This window comes from Argiope bruennichi, chromosome 1 (assembly GCF_947563725.1).
Source record: "Argiope bruennichi chromosome 1, qqArgBrue1.1, whole genome shotgun sequence".
Lineage (NCBI taxonomy): Eukaryota > Metazoa > Arthropoda > Arachnida > Araneae > Araneidae > Argiope > Argiope bruennichi.
The window spans coordinates 102,714,093-102,732,872 of record NC_079151.1 but is presented as its reverse complement, the minus strand read 5'-3'; the positions used below and the strand labels follow the sequence as shown (position 1 = coordinate 102,732,872).

At 28.5% G+C, this 18,780-nt stretch overlaps 1 protein-coding gene across 1 annotated transcript in view; it reads left to right on the top strand.

The window, feature by feature from the left end:
- LOC129971332 (putative sodium-dependent multivitamin transporter) overlaps window positions 1-18,211 on the top strand; it is a 47,685-nt gene extending 29,474 nt beyond the window's left edge. Inside the window, exons 5-13 of the mRNA XM_056084991.1 lie at window positions 842-993; window positions 3,483-3,623; window positions 6,991-7,126; window positions 8,903-9,110; window positions 9,731-9,885; window positions 11,540-11,766; window positions 13,477-13,574; window positions 15,142-15,251; window positions 17,609-18,211. Of these exons, the coding sequence (XP_055940966.1) occupies window positions 842-993; window positions 3,483-3,623; window positions 6,991-7,126; window positions 8,903-9,110; window positions 9,731-9,885; window positions 11,540-11,766; window positions 13,477-13,574; window positions 15,142-15,251; window positions 17,609-17,710 (1,329 nt within the window). The 3' untranslated portion in view covers window positions 17,711-18,211. The remainder of the gene's footprint in view (window positions 1-841; window positions 994-3,482; window positions 3,624-6,990; window positions 7,127-8,902; window positions 9,111-9,730; window positions 9,886-11,539; window positions 11,767-13,476; window positions 13,575-15,141; window positions 15,252-17,608) is intronic.
- Window positions 18,212-18,780: the final 569 nt, after the last annotated feature.

The window sequence follows — 18,780 nt, the reverse complement described above, 5'->3', positions numbered from 1 at the left end:
TTTTTCTTAAGAGCGAAATAAATAAAAGTGTATTAATTCTTCTTTTTTCTTGATTTATTTCAAACAGCTTTTATTTATTATTAGCCAAATGCTTTTGGTAATCCCTGAAATTGCCATAAATACTTGCTAAAAGCTTCAGCTTAATATTTTATGCAATTTGGCTGTTAATAGTTTCATCAGTAAAGAATTTTTAAATTCCTAATTTTGATATATGTAAACCCTACTATTCAAGTAGCATTACATTTGCTATTCATTGTGATAAATGAGGTAATAAATACAATTTCTCAATTACTGATTAAACAAATTACTTCTGAGGTTCAATTGTATTTGTAAGAATTAAAAAAATGTAAAGTTTTGAAAGTATGTTTTATGCAGTAGTATAACACGGAGAAATAAACCATATCTTCATTAAGAACAATGGAAGAAAAATTCAGTTTAAAATATTTATAAAAACAATGAAAAACCTTTGAGTTCCGTATCAACACACACACACCACACCACTGAAAAATATAATTATACAAATTTTAATCTAATAATTAAGTTAGGTAGTTGTTATTAATTTGAATTTGAGACATTCCATTTACTTTCAGTGAATTTTCATTCATAGCTCAAAGAAACAAAAATACTCTTCAAATAAAAATATGCTTATGTAATTATTGTGCAATAATTGTAATATATGCTAAGTGATAAATAATTTATTCCCATATGAGTGATTTGTAAGAAGAATTTCTTATTTATACTATCTGAAATATTTTTTTCTAAAAATGTACAGTAAATATTTAATTCGATTGTAATAACATTGTTTCATACAGATATTTAATTCGATTGAATTTATAACTAGGGAGGACTAAAAGCTGTAGTTTGGACCGACGTCTTCCAAGCTATACTTATGTGCGTTCCTTTAATTGCTATTGCTGTCCAAGGAGTGTTGAATCTGGGACTTCAAGAACTATATGAAATCAATAAGAAAGGGGAAAGAATGGTTTTATTTATGTAAGTCCCCTCTTCTTTACCAGAATGCTTAGAATTATAACAACTTAGAAAAACTAACTGATTTCAACAACATTTCAATTCATAAACGTTATACTGCTTGGTAGTTTTGAAAAAGAATAAGAAAAATATAATTAGCAAAACATTTTTCAAGTATTGTTTAATGCTAGCTCTGTTTTGTCAAATCACACATTATTATAATATATTGTATTTTATACAGTTTTGATACTTGTATACAACTGAATATCTTGAAATTTGACTTAACTATATCATGAAATAAATTACACTCTCAAACTGTAAACAGTTTGAAATAATATTTTGCAATATATATAAATATTGCCTTGTCATTATTAACTTAATTAGATTCTTTTCGCAGATTTTAAAATCTTTTTTCTTTATCTGTCTTCCGTATTAAGTGCATACGGAATCTGTATTAAGTGCATATATTTGGAAGAAAAATATACTTAAATATTTTAAGTTAACTTATTTGACAGAAGGTTTCAAAAATTATGCGTAATGAAAATATTTTTCATCTTTTTTTAATAATGTTATATTGTGAAAAAGAAAACAAATTCTTTATTTTAAATATTAAATTTGGAAGAAAAAATGGCTATTTTAATTGCTAATTCGAAAAAAGAAAAAAAAAAAGATTTTAAAATGTCGTATGATTACAAAACAAGTTACAAAAAAAAAATCGAAGACATGCAAACACATTTCAAAAATTTTTGTCGTATATTGAAAATTTACGACATGAAAATTTTGTCGTATTTGTTGATTTCAAAATAATTTCTTAAAGAGACTGTTATAAGAATTTATGCCACTAAATTTTATAATTGAAATCGGACCAGGTATGATCAATTGATCATGCGCAAGTTAATGGATAGTGCACCAAAATCCAAAAGATTAGAAAAAAAAAGAAAGAAAGAAAGAAAGAAATGCAGCATGATACGCAAAGGGAAAAAATGGAAGTTTTGAATGATGTACCGATATGATATTTTTTCTACTGATCTGTATATAAAGATATAAAAATAATTCAAAATCAGTCTCATGAAGTGCTGAAGAAATCAAGTTCGTCACAGGATATGATCCGTTTCCTCTTTTCACGTTGGGACTTGGACTTACGTAGATATGGTGATTTAAGGATCTTTAAGCATCATATAGTGATTTATGTATCATATAATAACTTTTACATATCAATTAGTGATTTATGTATCATATAGTGACTTTTACGTACCAATTAGTGATTTATGTATCATATAGTGACTTTTACGTACCAATTAGTGATTTTTGTATCATATAGTGACTTTTACGTACCAATTAGTGATTTATGTATCATATAGTGATTTCTACGTATCATATATTTTATGTATTATGCAGTGTGATTACATGTCTTATAATGATATACGTATCATATATAGACTTTTATTTATCATATAAGGCCTTTTACGTATCATATATGGACTTTTATTTATCATATAAGGCCTTTTACGTATCATATATGGACTTTTATTTATCATATAAGGCCTTTTACGTATCATATATGGACTTTTATTTATCATATAAGGCCTTTTACGTATCAGGATGACTTCGCATTATATAATGAAGTCAGAGACCCTATCCATTATCGGATGGGGCCCCTTTACTCTTTCTTAGCATCTAAGAAGACTTTCAACCTTACTAGATAACCTCTGGTATAGCATAGTAGGTACCCTGAATAATCATACCAATTTTCTTTTTTTTTGTAACAAATTTAATATTCATTCTGTTTTATTCATAGAAAATCCTTATTTCTTCTTTAGGATATGATTTTTATAAATTTTTCTTCTATCTAATCTTTAATTTCGACGCATAAAATCATGTTCCTTCATTTAGCGTTAAAATATTCTTTAATTCTATTGCGCTTTCACATTTTCATCAATTCAATATACTTGTAATCCTGACCTACTCTTAAACTTTGTTCCATGATTTTAGAATCATTGTTTTTGTATGAATAGACTGCATCTCTAAAGGGTGCATCCAAAAATTGAGGGTGAGAAGTTTCTGGTTCACTTTCCTGGTGGATAAATTAAGAGCTACTAACACAACAATAATGGAACATTTTTCCTATTGGGGCAGTTTTGATCACCATTAATGAACAGCCATAGTTCTCACCAGAGTCTTGTCGCGACTATAATTATCATACGTTTCATCTTGGGTGCTTCAGAAGGGCTCTTTTGCCGTTTGTCGGATCTATATTTAACATTTGACCCACTATTTCTGAATTTTTTTGTATACTTTCTTTCCCTTAAAATGAGCCTCATCATTTTCGAATGATCTTGCATAAATTCGCAAATAAAGGCTAGTTATTTATAATTGTCCGTTGAAAATTAATAATGTTTTTTTACAGTTATTTATGGCGCTTGCATAGGTTCATATTATTATTGTATGCCAAATATCTAGGCAGAAAGTACGATATTGCGAAAATTTATCGCTTTAAATCTGTTTCATTTTAGTATGTCCAGTAGTTTAACGGAAAGATACACTTTTTGGAATTCTTTGGTGAATGGAATGACAAACGTATTCGAATCAAGCGTAACGTTACAGTCACAAGTTCAAAGATTGCTCAGTGTGGGAAATCTCAAAAAAGCACAATGGTAAGTGAGGTATTATATGCGCTTCCTTCAATTTTGAAAGCAGTTTTTTAAAAAGAAATTGTTGTCTTGATTAGTTTAGAGAGATCGAATACTGTAAAAATTGATGAATTATGTAATCTCGAAATTTTAAAAAAGGCTTTCTTATAAAAGATTATTAGTAGAACAGTACGCATTAGTAGAATATTTATTAAGCCATGGTGTTTAGATTAATTTTTTATTAACAGAGATATTTATATTGGAAGTTGTGTCAATATATAATGGAATGAATTCACTCTCACGCACAACAAATTCCAAACTGCACAGCGGCTATTTCAATTTGTAAACTATTTTGGTTTTTTGTTACAGAGAAAAAGAAGTGAAATCTCATCAGATTACCAATTAATGAATTTTTGAACTCTCACTGCACGGCAGGCCTAATTAAACTGTGATTTTGCCATTGAATGAATTTTCATTATATCAAAACATCTTATGATTAATCCTATCCTATGAATCATCTTATCCATCTTATGAAATATCAATATAATTAATCGATTATCAATACTCATAATAAAGCTGAAGTGTGTACATGTATTTGCGTTCTACAGGCTAGACCGTTTAATCTAGGGCAACCTTATATTACCAATTAAAATGTGATTTTGTCATTGTATGAATTTTCATCATATCAAAACATCTTATGATTAATCTGATCCTATGAATCATCTTATCCATCTTATGAAACATCAATATAATTAAACGGTTATCAATAGTTATAATAAAGAAGAAGTGTGTATATGTATTTGCGTTCTACAGGTCAGACCGTTTAATCTAGAGCAACCATATATCACCAATCAAAATGTGATTTTGTCATTGTAAGCATTTTTATTATATCAAAACATCTTATGATTAATCTGATCCTATGAATCATCTTATCCATCTTATGAAACATCAATATAATTAAACGGATATCAATAGTTATAATAAAGAAGAAGTGTGTATATGTATTTGCGTTCTACAGGTCAGACCGTTTAATCTAGAGCAACCATATGTCACCAACCAAAATGTGATTTTGTCATTGTAAGCATTTTTATTATATCAAAACATCTTATGATTAATCTGATCCTATGAATCATCTTATCCATCTTATGAAACATCAATATAATTAAACGGTTATCAATAGTTATAATAAAGAAGAAGTGTGTATATGTATTTGCGTTCTACAGGTCAGACCGTTTAATCTAGAGCAACCATATGTCACCAATCAAAATGTGATTTTATCATTGTAAGCATTTTTATTATATCAAAACATCTTATGATTAATCTGATCCTATGAATCATCTAATCCATCTTATGAAACATCAATATAATTAAACGGTTATCAATAGTTATAATAAAGAAGAAGTGTGTATATGTATTTGCGTTCTACAGGTCAGACCGTTTAATCTAGAGCAACCATATGTCACCAATCAAAATGTGATTTTATCATTGTAAGCATTTTTATTATATCAAAATATCTTATGATTAATAGTAACCTATGAATCATCTTATACATATTATGAAACATCAATATAATTAATCGGTTATCGATATTTATAAAAAAGATGGTGTATATGTATTTACGTTCTACAGGCCAGACCGTTTAACCTAGAGCAACCATATATGGTCCTGATATACTTTGGAGAGTGGTAATGAGGGACCTCCTGGATCCATTAGAAAAATTCATTTTTTTAACGAACAGAATATGCATAAGAGTATTAAAATAACATGACATTAATAATTCATAATTTGATGGAATCATGGACATGAATTTTTATCAACTCTATGTAACTACAATTAACTGTAACCAAAATCTTCGGCGAACCAGCTGGTCACCAGATACTAGTTATTAAGGGAAACTAGTCATTACGATAAATCAATTAATCATTCTGATCTCTTATCTTCCCTAATAATAAAAATGAAAGCGTGTGGGTTTTAGTGTTTTGCAAGCAAACCCTTTGACTTAAAACTATGAAAATTGGTGCATATATACTGTGATGAGTGGTAATGGGAATCTCAGTGAGATAATGTTTGTAATTAGAACTTTAATGAATTAAAAATTAATGGACATTTCGCCTTTTTCCTACGATAACTTCAGAAAATATTTATATACAAAACTAAATTTTATATCATTTCAAGACTTAAAAAAACTGCCTTTTTAATGGTACCTATTTAATAGTATTGCAAATTTTTCTTGAATTTTGGCAAGTTTTTAAAGTCTTTTCCCTTAATTTTCAACATTGTATTGTAGTGTTATCCTGAAATTCAAACCGCTTTCCTTATTCCATCAAATATTTAATCGTGGGGTTTCTTTTCACTATTAAAAGCTAAACAAGAAGAATTCTGCTTAATATCTGTGTAGTAAACGAAACGAATGAAAAAAATGAAATGATAATATTAAGGGATTTAGTAGACAGGTGAACCGGATATTTACGTTTTTAACAGTGCTATGATAATATGGGACTATCTCCATTAGAAATGTTCATGTACACAATAAGTAAAACTTAAATAAGATCAATAAAATAATACGGCGTCAAAATGAGACAATTTAGTAGAAAATAGGCATGAATTTATATCTAAATGACTTATTTGAAATTAAATATAATTAATATTCTCAGTGAACTAGCTAGTCATTTTTGGTGATAATTGTTAATAATAACCGATTAACGTATTAACTTAATTCATACGCATTCAGTTTCAAATTTTTTCAAGCACTTTAGGGGAGACTACTTTCTTTTTTTTACATACCCTTGGGTAAGAGGACGATTGAATCCACATAATCTTTGCTTAAATCTTCTTCATGGTCCTCAATTTGAAGATTTTATATTTGTTGAAAAATTTCATCATTTATATTGACTTTTTCAATCGTGGTTGTTCTTTTTCGTAAATGCAATAGCAAATTTTGGTTGCTTTTTGTTTTGATTTCAATGAGCTACTGACGATAGAGAATGTACATTTGAAATAATGAATAATTTGGAGAGATATAGAGAATTAATTTTCACTTAGAAAATTTATCTTCATTTTCGAGTATCAGAATTCCACAGTTTAAACTCATAATACTTTCAGTGATATTTATGTCTCATTTTAAAAATACCTAAATAATAAAGAAAACAGTAATGAGTATTAAAAATTTACTCCCAATATTCCATTACAATTTTACTCCCAAACATAAAAAAATAAAGTGCTGCTACCGATAACATTTTGAACTGCAAGCACCTATTTAAACTTGCGTTAGTTCCTTACAAATAGATATTAAACTCCATAAAAAATTTATGAAATTTCGTTCACAAACATATTTTTTAATCCTTTATGAAGGTAGAATTTAATATTTTGAATAAAAATAATCGTTTTATAGGTCTCTATTTTGGGGAATGACACTTATAGGAGTATTTAAAATATTTGCTGTTTTTTCTGGAATGGTTATCTATGGAATGTTCCATGACTGTGATCCAGTGTTAAATCCTAATGTACATCTTGGCTCCTCAGATCAAGTTAGTAAGCAATTTCTTAGGAAATTTTCTTTTAATATTTTAAATAATTATTATCGATATTTCCTTTTAATAGTTAAAACATTTGGATTTTAACACTTTCGCTGTCATGATTCATGTCTATGATTCGGAACATTATTTAATAAGATGTTTACTTCTTTATATCTCTTAATTATAGTTGAGAAGAGAATATCTTATTGCATAGAAAGGTGTGAATCACAGGCTATTCACACGATGAATGACGTTTTATAAAAGAAGATATATAACAAACATAGGAGTGCTCTACTCTCATCAAATTCTACACTGACTGAGAACTTTTGCTGCTCCCCCAAATACGGATGACACGGCTGTTAACGTGTTAATATATTGGATAATTTTTATCTGTGAATTGTCTATAACGCCTTTGATGTATTTTGAGCAAATCCGAGCATTTTATTTAGAAAGACAAATATTTTAAATTATATACTATGAATAAATCGTCTACCTTTTTACTTACAATAACGCCGCCGTCCTGGCATAGGGGGAGCGCGTCTTATCCGTTATCTGTGCGTCCTGGGTTCGAGTCCCGGTTTGGACATGGTTATTCTTCCATTGTTATATGTGTGAATGTGCCCTCCTGTAAAAAGGGGTGGTGCAAGCGAATGAGCGATGCGTAAGTAGCTAAGTCGTAGTTGGCGCTACTATAAAAACAAGAGACGCCTATCACCGGCTGAAATCGCTGTCTTCGTAACAGCGGGCTTGTCCAGGGCAAGTGCCATAAGAAACAACAACTTACAATAATGTGATGGAGTCTGCTATATCCATTGCTTACCCATGTAGAAAGATTTAAGCGTTTCAGATAATTTAATTGATTGTTATTTACTTTCTTTTTATGGAATTGCAGTATTTTTTGCAATAATTTTTATAATTAAAAAAACAACTGGCTGAAGAGAAACGCTGATACATTTCCGAAAAACGAACTTATCAACTTTTTAAATCAAATTTAATGCATCATATTTATGCATTTTTACGCATTATATGTAATGGTGAAACAGACTCCCAGGTCAGAAGCGATAAACTAATTGGTGAAATTTAACAGCACAAACTTGGAATATAAAATCATTCAGATGAGAAGGTTAGAGATTTGATTCATTCATAAAATAATTATAATCTTTAAAATGCACTTTTGAAGAAAAAAATCCCCAATTTTGATCCACTACTGTATATGCACAGTTATTGCAAAAAAAAAAAAAAAAAAAAAAAATGTTCCACAGCTAAATGTTAAATGTTGTGGAACATTTCATTAAGTCATATTTTATAATTGTAAGAGTAAAGGTGCGCAATTCAAAGAGACACAACCAATAACTTATATATAATTTCATTTATTGTTGCAATAAATGAAATTATATAACTTTATCACATCATTTCTGTATAAGTTTGGAAATATTTTCTTTTAATATATATATATAATGCACTATTTTTTGATTAAGCATATGTACATATGCTATTAATTTAGCTTTCTCCTGTTTTGTCATATATTACGATATGTTTTGGTAATAAGGTATCATTTCGAAAATTACATTTCCGTTAAAATTATTCTTATTTCACTTTCACTATTAGCGCACGGTGATTTTCAGTATTCGTAGATGTATGCGAGAAATAATGATATTTAACAAAATATTCGATCTTTTACTGACATATTTGATGATTGTTGACATTCACCAGAGATATCAACATTTGCCACATTTCAAACAACCACATGAATATATAATTTGGAATAATATAGTTCTCTTTTCCTAGATAGTACCTTATACTGTCCTCAAGATGTTCGGTGGTTTACTTTTCTTGCCAGGATTGTTCGTTTCAGGAATTTTCAGTGGTGCATTGAGCTCTGTTTCTTCTGCTTTAAACGGTATGGCAGGTGTGGTAGTAGAAGACTTCTTGAAGCCATATTGCCAATGCACAAAGTTTACAGATAAGTGGATGACCATAGTGGCTAAACTTTTGGGTAAGTTTTGAAATAACAGCACTATGTTTACATTAAATAAAATGATAACCATTTCTTCAATTAAAATTTACAAATATTCCATCAGAAGTTAAATGATGCTGGAATTTGTTTAGTAGTTTATCAAGTAAAGCTTTATACCATCAAATCAGAAATTTAATACCTTATGCCATCAAGCTTAATTCAAGAATCTGAAGTTTCATGCAAGGGAGCACAATAGGGTGATACGAAAAAAGCAGCTTTTGACTTTTAATTTGTAATACCTCGGAGAAGTTGCCTTTTGGTGTAGATAAAATAAATTATAAATATGAAAAATATTTGAGTACTCCTTGAGGTGCCGCATAGACGTTAAAGCTTCATAAAATTGAAATTGAAATTTTTTTTTGAAAAAAAAAATCGGGCTTTGATTTTTAATTTGTAATAGGGGTGAAAAATTGCCTTTTGGTGTAGATAAGATAAATTAAAAATATGAAAAATATTGGGGTGCGTTTTGAGGTGTAAATAAACATAATTTGTGACAACAACAAAAATTTATGACAAAAAAACATAAATTTGTGACAAATTCTTTTCATCAAAGTTCACGAACTGTGTGGTTTCTACAAACAGACTTGGTTCTTTTTCAGCGATATTATTTGGAGGACTCAGCTTACTACTCATCATTATTGTGGCCAATTTTCGAGGAATTTTCGAAGCGAGTTATATTCTGAATGGTCTTGGGGCTGGTTCGCTTATCGGTATTTATTTACTAGCCTTGTTCACCACAACGGCTAATGAACCTGTAAGTACATTTGTATGATTTTAGAACTCCTTCTACAAATTATAATAATACTGTATAGGCAGATTTTGATTTCCAATGATTATTTTTTAACTTAAAAAATCATTTCATTCAATTAAATAGATGCTATTCACCAAATATATTGCCAATGGGAGTAATTCCTTAGACTTTTGGGCTTCATATAAGTTAAAGTTTTGCTTATGGATAGATCATTTTTAAAAGATACTAGAATATGAAATGTGCTAACTGGACTAATTAAAAAAATCGTACGTCCTATAGGATTGATTTAAAATTTATTTTGAGCATAAAAAATTAAAGCAAGCCTTTTTTTTAATAATATTTGTCTTGCCATATTTAATTCGTTTTTTTGGGGGAGATATGAGATCCTTCGAAGTATTACACTTTGTTATTTTTTGTTTCTTACAATATTGAGTCGATGGTTAACATATATTTTTGTCACTTTAGTAAAAATAACTTAACAATAAGAAATTCATGCAATATGCAGATTGATATTTTAACATTGAAGATATGTGAATGAGAGTAATGTTATAACAGTAGGTTTTACATTTCTGACACTTCTGAAGAAATTACTTTAAGATGTATGCTAAAGGAATATGTAAAAAAAAATTATGTAATGAATTAAGATAAACCTTTAATAATAAATTCTATTATCAAATATTAGAATTCCAACGGTTCTCTTATTTCTTCATTAGGGTATGGTATTCTTCTTTTTAAAGTAGTATGTAAAATTTCCGTGCTAGTTTTTAACTAATAAGTTTCATTACTGCAAGAAATATCTTTAATAATCTTAACTGGAATTATTCAAAACTAAGTCACGTATTTTGAATTATTTTTTCCCATTGTATATCCTTACAGAACTAAAAGAAGTTCAAACATGGTGAGCTCGAGCTATAGAAATAATGTCTTTTTATAGAAAGCGGATGCTTTTCAATCTGAGATTGCTCCCAGCATTTGTAATGCTTAATCACACAATTGAATAATTTAATCTTGAAAACCAAGCTAGATTACAGGGAAAAAAGATTTGCCAAAGTAAAAATTCCTATAAAATTTGTATAAAAGAAATCTTTATATGCATTTGAAATGCAAGGTAAGTAATATTTCATGAACGTTGTATTTACGTCAGTAATTGTTGCCTGATTAAAGCTTTAAATCAAAATCTCAAGTTCTTCAATACAACGAAATAAGAATATTTATGCAGATAGAAATGGTAGATGATTCCTAATTGGAAAACATAAATTAGTTAATGGTTACATTTCGTTAATTACAATTATTAAAAAAAACATCTTTTCACGTTTGTAGTATCTTACTACAATGTTATTCACAACTTCTTCATTTCAAAACATCTTAAAAATCCATTTCTTTATCTATTTTAACTCCTTCATAATACATAGTTTAAAACGGTTATTGAATGTCGTATGTAGGATTTACATTTCTTTCATTTGAAATTTTAACTTTTAAATAGAATTGTAGAGGTCTGCGTTTTGGCCTCTATACTTTGTTCTAAGCTTGAGCATTTGAATGTTTTATTGAAATCCAGGCTACGTTTCTGTAACACATATGAAATATCCGAAATGAGAGCATATCAGTATATTGTGTCTATATAAATGTAATAAAAATGTATCTTTCGATTATTTAGGGAACTATTATAGGGTTTTTCGTCAGTTTTGCCTTTAATGCATGGATTGCAGTTGGTGCCTACAAAAGTAAACCTAAAAAGAAAACCTTGCCCAGAGGCACCGCTGGTTGTACAGCAACTCTAAACGAAAAGGGTTATGAAGAGCACTTTTATCTACAATTCAACAATATGTCACTACTTAGCACCGAAGGCCAGAATACTACATCACTTCTGAATACAGAAGATAGGTATTTATAGTTATGCCTTTAATTAGTAATAATTTATTGCACAATAAGAAGTGGATAGCTTGCTTCATTGTAAATTAGAAATATTCTTTAAAGTTTAGTTTTAAAAAGTTTTTTTTTTGCTCAAATATTACATTCTTTCTACTGAATTCTAATAGCTGAATACTGTTGATCAGCATCCAAAATTCCCTATTAACACACAATGCCGAACAACATTGTTACGATATCTTCCCGACATTGGCCGAACAACATTGTGGGAATATTGCATGACACCTTATGTGAATAGGGTTGTTCAAATAAATCTTCATAACTCATACAACTGTGTTGGGCTTTCTGTTCTTACATACGAAATAAAAATGTGATACTAAGTAATTCAGATGATGCACATGCCGAACTAATACAAATTCATCAATAGGTGGCTTTGTTATATAAGCGACAACTCTTGCTTCGACTTCTAAAATGTTTTCTAATTGCATAATTATGTTTCCCATTGTGAAACTAACAAGTAAATATCTAATAAATTTGCCGATTATAGCTGTCTTTCAATATTGTCAATGATATTGGATTTTCAAAACAAATTTGGTCTTTCAAACAGTTTTATAGCCAGAAGTCACATTAAGGGAAATTAGATAAGAGATAATGTCAGACTGTTGGGAAATAATATTTGATAAGATGTGCATCTTTTAAAATTCGTCTTAACAAAAGTCGAATTGTTCGAGATGTATGGAAGATACACCATCTTGCATCAATATTGCGTCTTGAAAGCATAAATGACAGCGTTAATGACAATGCCCATTTAAAGGAACAGGTTTGAATTATTGTAGAAGATGTCTCAGGTAAGACATCTTCTACAATTGCGGTAATGGTTTCAAGAATACATTTTGGAGCAATTCTGCTCGAAAATGCCTTTTTTCGGATTAAATACGACTTTATAGATTGCATGTGTGTTACGTTTTGCACAAATGTTGCTATGTGTTATTCACTTGACTGTATAGGTAAAAGTGGGTTTTATAAATCCTCAAAATTTCAATCAAGCGTCATCAACTTCTAATCTCGCTGAGACTTGATATACAAATGTTTTATAAATTTCAGTTCCTCGGGTCCGCAATTAGTGATTGGATATTTTTAGTATATAAAAAAAATAAAATCTTTCATATGTTGAATATCCAAAAAAAAACAAGAGAAACATGACATTACTTCCCACTAATTTACTGCTTCTTTATGTGGTATAGACAATCCGAGTCATTCAGACTACATGTTTTGTGTAAACGATGACAATTGTTTTGTGCAAAGCAAGTAGATAGATACATTGGTCATCAGCGCGAAACTTTTTTTCGCTGTTCTCGCAGCGTGACTCTTAAAACTATACAGTATTCTCTCTATTCTAATAAAACAATTTATTCTACTAAGTTTTCTCTTGTAAAATAGGCATTGTAGACAACAAGCAACAAATGATTTCATATGACTTCTATTTTATCTCTCTTATCTTTTGAATTATCCGCGTGTAAGCTTTTGTGATATGGCTAAATGCATGTTTTTTATCATTTTTGTAAATTACATTCATCACAGCGACACTGCTTAGCAAAATACTGCATTGTTATTTTTTATTTTAAATATGGCAAGAGCATCATCTGAAGAACTTGTTAAATGCTTTCGTAATAATTATTTTCATATGATTTACAATTCTTAATACTAAAAATAACAATATTTCAGATACATTTTCCCATTGTATAGAATATCACCTGTATGGTTGGTGACATCTGGAACGCTTATTTCCCTCATTGTAGGATATGTAGCGAGCTATATTATAGGTAAGGTGGTGTACTCTATCTTTCCTATTTTACTTTCAGTAGTATTACAAAGCGTTATTAAAATAAGTTTAAATAGTATTATATTTCATGATGTTCATAAATGTTAAAAACAATTGAAAAATAGAAAGACAGGAACACAAATCCAGATGTAATGAAATTAAAGTTTCTTACATTAACAAACCATTTTGATTTCTACACTAGGGATATGAAGATAAATGAATAGGTATCAAGTTTTGGAATGTCAACAAATAAAATATAGAAAAAACGCATGCACACACACACACACACACACACACACACACACACACACACACACACACACACACACACACACACACACACACACACACACACACACACATTCAGAAGTAGATATATATAGTAAAAGTATATATATTCAGAAGTAGTATTTATATGAATATTATGACCAATAGGATTAATTATAATCGGTAATTATTAAGAATAAACAATTGTTGTGGAAAATAGATTAATCACTTTGACCTCTTATTATTGGTAATAACTGGTTAATAACATAAACTGCAACATTCTCACTTATACAAACATACACAAATTTTTAGATTTAGTTCTTAAAAGTAAAATTAATTTTTTTAATATTATTCCCCTTTATAAAAATTATAATTAAGTTACCTGTATTCAAATTAGATTTAATAATATTTGATAAAATCAAATATTATTAAATATTATTCAAATATAGCATACACAATTTTCAACGAAAAACGCACTGAGACAGTATAAAAAGTATAATGAACAATGAAAATCTTAAAATATTATATGAGTAAAATGCTGTGATTTTTGTTAATTATTAACCTCTCTCCTTCCAAAATCTGGTAATTTATAAAACATTATGAAGATTAATTATCTGGATGAGCTGCGGTGGGGAAAATTTATTGCTTTTGTCGGAGCATTAACGCCACTTATTATGTGCATAATAACAATAATCTGAAATAATTTTAAAAATAAAGGCATCATTTAGAGCAACAATACCTGATTTGACAAAACGCAATGTAATATTAAAAAAAGAACTATCACAATCGAATATTGATTACAATGAAAGTAATCTTATTAGCAATTACACACATTATGTTTTTGTAGAAATAATTAAAAGAAATTCTCTTAAATTGCCGAATTTTAGATAATCTTAACTGATTTTTTTTTTGCTCGAAGCTTTTTAATGGAGCCTCTATATTCGCCAAATTTTTTTTTTTGATACCTTCTTAAACCTGAGAAATTTCTCTAGACTTCTCAGAAGGATCTTTAGCGAAATATTTCAAATTTTTATAAAATATCATTTTGATGTTTGTTTGAGGAAATATTCATTGATACATGTATACTCGAACAAACATTAAAGTGAAGCAAATTAGTAATAATGCATATAAATTAGAAAAAAAAATGCAATATACAATTAAATTTAAATTAGAAAATTAAAATTTTTTATAGAACAAAAATATGTTTGCTTGTATATGGATATTAACAATTTTTTTCGCAATGCTTTAAATGCACTGATTTTCTTCAAGAAGTGCAGTGAATTGAGCGCTTTTATTTTTAGGATTGAAAAGTGCTAGAAAAGTAGATCCAAAATGTATAAGTCCATTTGTGCGAAGGCTTTATTTTTCAGCGCAGGACATTGAAGATTCAAATAAAAAAACACAGATTGATGTAAGTATAAATTTTAAATAGATTTTTGATTTCTTATTTTATTTATATATTTCTTTAAAATAAAAAAGAATGTTTCCCTCTTTTTTGCAAATCCAATATTATTTTTGCATTAAAAATGTCAGGTGATAAAAAATTACACAAAAAATTTAGTTGATACAAGCGGGAAAAACTAAGCTATATTTACATAAGAATGTATGACAAAATGTATTTAATAAAAATGCTTTTTAAAAGCTCATTTTTAGTAATCTGCTTAATAGTATAAATTTTTATTTTCTTTGATTTCATTTTAGTCTTTAATTTGCAATTCATTATTTGAAATAGATTTTTATCTCCAAATTATTATTTCTCAAAATCAATACTAGATGGCGCCACTGTTATTAAATCAAAATTAAATTAAACCAACTAACCTTTTTCTGAAAATATTATAACATAGCATTATCTTCGGGAATACATAGATGCATGAATTTCCAAACTTCCATTAAGAAAGTAAGTAAAAAAATTGATTATAAATTCTAGCTTTATAAACAATAAATAAGTCAAGTTAATAAAAATGTATTAAAACACCATTTGTTACCAAAATGTATTAAAACGCCATATATTCATTTATATTTAAAGTGCACTAAGACAAATATAATGAAATAACAAAGCCATGCGAATTCTAAATTAAATACGAACCAACAATTCATGTAATAAAAAAACGCGAATATTTTCATATGGGATGTGCTTTGGTTCATAACTTTTATAACAACACCAATTATTTCACAGGATGTCTTCTGTACGCACCATTCCTGACAAATGTAAAATATACAAAACATTAAAATTCCTGACAGTATATATTAGGATTTATATGAAATATTATGATATTTTTGTACCTTATTATGAGCAGCCAATATTATAAACTGTGCTCAAATGAAAAGAAGCGGCGTAGTGCCTGATCTCAATGGATTAATGTGTTAGTTATAGAAAAAAGGGATATTTCCATCCCGGTCCTTCAAGTCATTGATGATTCATTGAAATGCAGTGAACTATTAAACACTTTAAGTTTTAAAATATACTTCTCTGCAGACTTTATATCTATCTCATCAAAGCATATTATATTCTCCTCCCTTTAAAAAAAATCTAGCTGAAATGATCTCAATAAAACTTTTACCCACACTCTGTAACAAATATACTTGCGTAATGGGAATTTTTTCTTTTTGATTATTAATCGCTGGTATCAATATTCAAGCACTAGAACATCGAATATGCACTTTGGAAACTCTTTTTACCTAGTAACTGAAATAAAATTTGGTACAAATATTCATTTGTAATCACAAGATCATAGAGTAAAATTTAATTTATATAAATCATAGCATTTTTGAGGTATCACATTGAAATGCATGCTTAAGTACAAGACAGTCATACATACATTTAGATGCTAAATGTATGTACAAAACTTAATACTTATTGTTTGGTAGTTATGCTGTTACCTTGTGTTCTGGTAACCGGGCAGATAGATTTCATTTAAATGAATTTCGTTCAAAATATAATAGAAATCTACAAATTTGGTGTAGAGACAATATACCAAATTTCACCCGTCTAGTTAATAGCGTGTTTTAGCTATTATGGTCCTAGACAGATAAATATAATGTTTTTTTAAAGTCTTTTTCGGATTCACAGAGGTCTGAAGTATGGAGATTCGTAAAAATATCGATTTCAGAATTTTTTATAAGTACAACACTTTGTAAACTTCATATACGGTAAAATACTTAATGAAGGGTTCAACGATTTACCTTAACAAGAAAGCACAAGATCTAGTAGAAATTATAAACCTTCAGCGATCCAGGAATTTTACTATAAAATTATTCATTCCCTTTCGAAATATATGGAAATAATGTCTAAAATCTGCTTTAGATATGAATCTAGTCTTTTTTATCATTTAAATACTTCTTACACATATTAATGAACTAAAAGTGCTCATGGTAAATAATTCATCATGTTGGCATGATAATGCTACTCTAGCATCTTAAGTTATCATTTTATTCAGTATTCCGATGTGATACTATTTGTTTTTACCTTTCGAATTTGAATTTAAAATTTTCAGTGTATAAATATTTGAACAAAAATATACAAGAAAGTTATCTTGCAGGACAAAACTATTTGATGGAAAAAATTCCTTACTTTTAGTAAAAATTATTTCATGCTCATGGGATACCATTATATTTAACGATAAAATTCAAATTTTAACATTGAATCAGCTAATACGAGACATATTTTAATGACCCTATAACTTCAACTTTATTCTGATAGCACAAAAATCTGAAGTCATATCAAATTTGTATAATTAACTTTTTTTAATCATTTTTGAAATTTTTCAGATTGAGATGACAGAGGATAAATCAAATGTCGAAGAAAAATCAAAGAAAACTCCTGCTACAGTTCAGTCTCCAACTGTTATTTTTTCAATTGATAATTCTTGATAAAGGAAAGTTAGGATACAAATTGAATTTTTGCTTGCATTTATCGAATACATCGTATAAGTTTAATAATACATGAGAGCGAATATATTTAATGATTCAAGAAAGAGAATACATCTTTTGACATTTATTAACGAACACAGAAGGCATACATATAAAGCAAGCTCAAAAGATACTTGAGCGAGAATTGAAGCTTTTGTTGCAACAAAATATTCAGGGAAATAGCAAGAGAATCTTCTTTTATATAGAGTATCTATTATTAAATGTGATCAATTCTTGACTTAAAGAATTTTGATCGCATTAAATGATCAATAAACTATCCGAATTGGATAAAATCAACTGAAATTTAAGGGAAAAGAATAAAAGCACTTATCTATAATTTATTTCAAAAACTACAATAAAAAATTCATTAACTACTGTTTGTTGATAATTATTCCATAAAGTTCACTTATAAGTTGTTCGTACTTATATTGTTTTTAAAAATTTGTTAAGGATGCTGCACGCCGCGTTTCAAGATATCAAAAGCTTGTTTCATTTCACCGTTCGTTGAAGGATTTTCTTCAGTACAATCAGTCTTTTCAGAATCATTAATATTTATTGCTTGGTCTTGCTCACACGAAATTAGTGATTTTTTTAAACAAATTTTGCATAGAAGAGGTATTGAAATTTTTAATGTGTCCCACTATGCCCTTCAAGTAAATTTTCATGCCTGTCAAGAATTTCAATTTTGTCTTTAATTCTCAATTCCAGCAATTCAATCAATTTTCCAAATCTCTTTTCGTAATTCAATCGTATTAAGCCATGGTATATGTTATCCTCATCTGGCAGGTTAGCTGCTCTTTTAAAACAATTTAGACCACTCTAATCTAAATAAAAGAATATGAATCCATCCCATGGACAAATAACTGCTTGATGTCTCCTTACAAGAAGAGCGAGAAAGCTGATGAATGTCAGTTGTTAACTCTAGTTGAAAATGAAGGATCGATCAATTCTATACTTTAAAATTGATAACGTTAAACAACATAGTGATTAAATTCAATGAATATTTTTGTGTACATTTGAACACATCTATT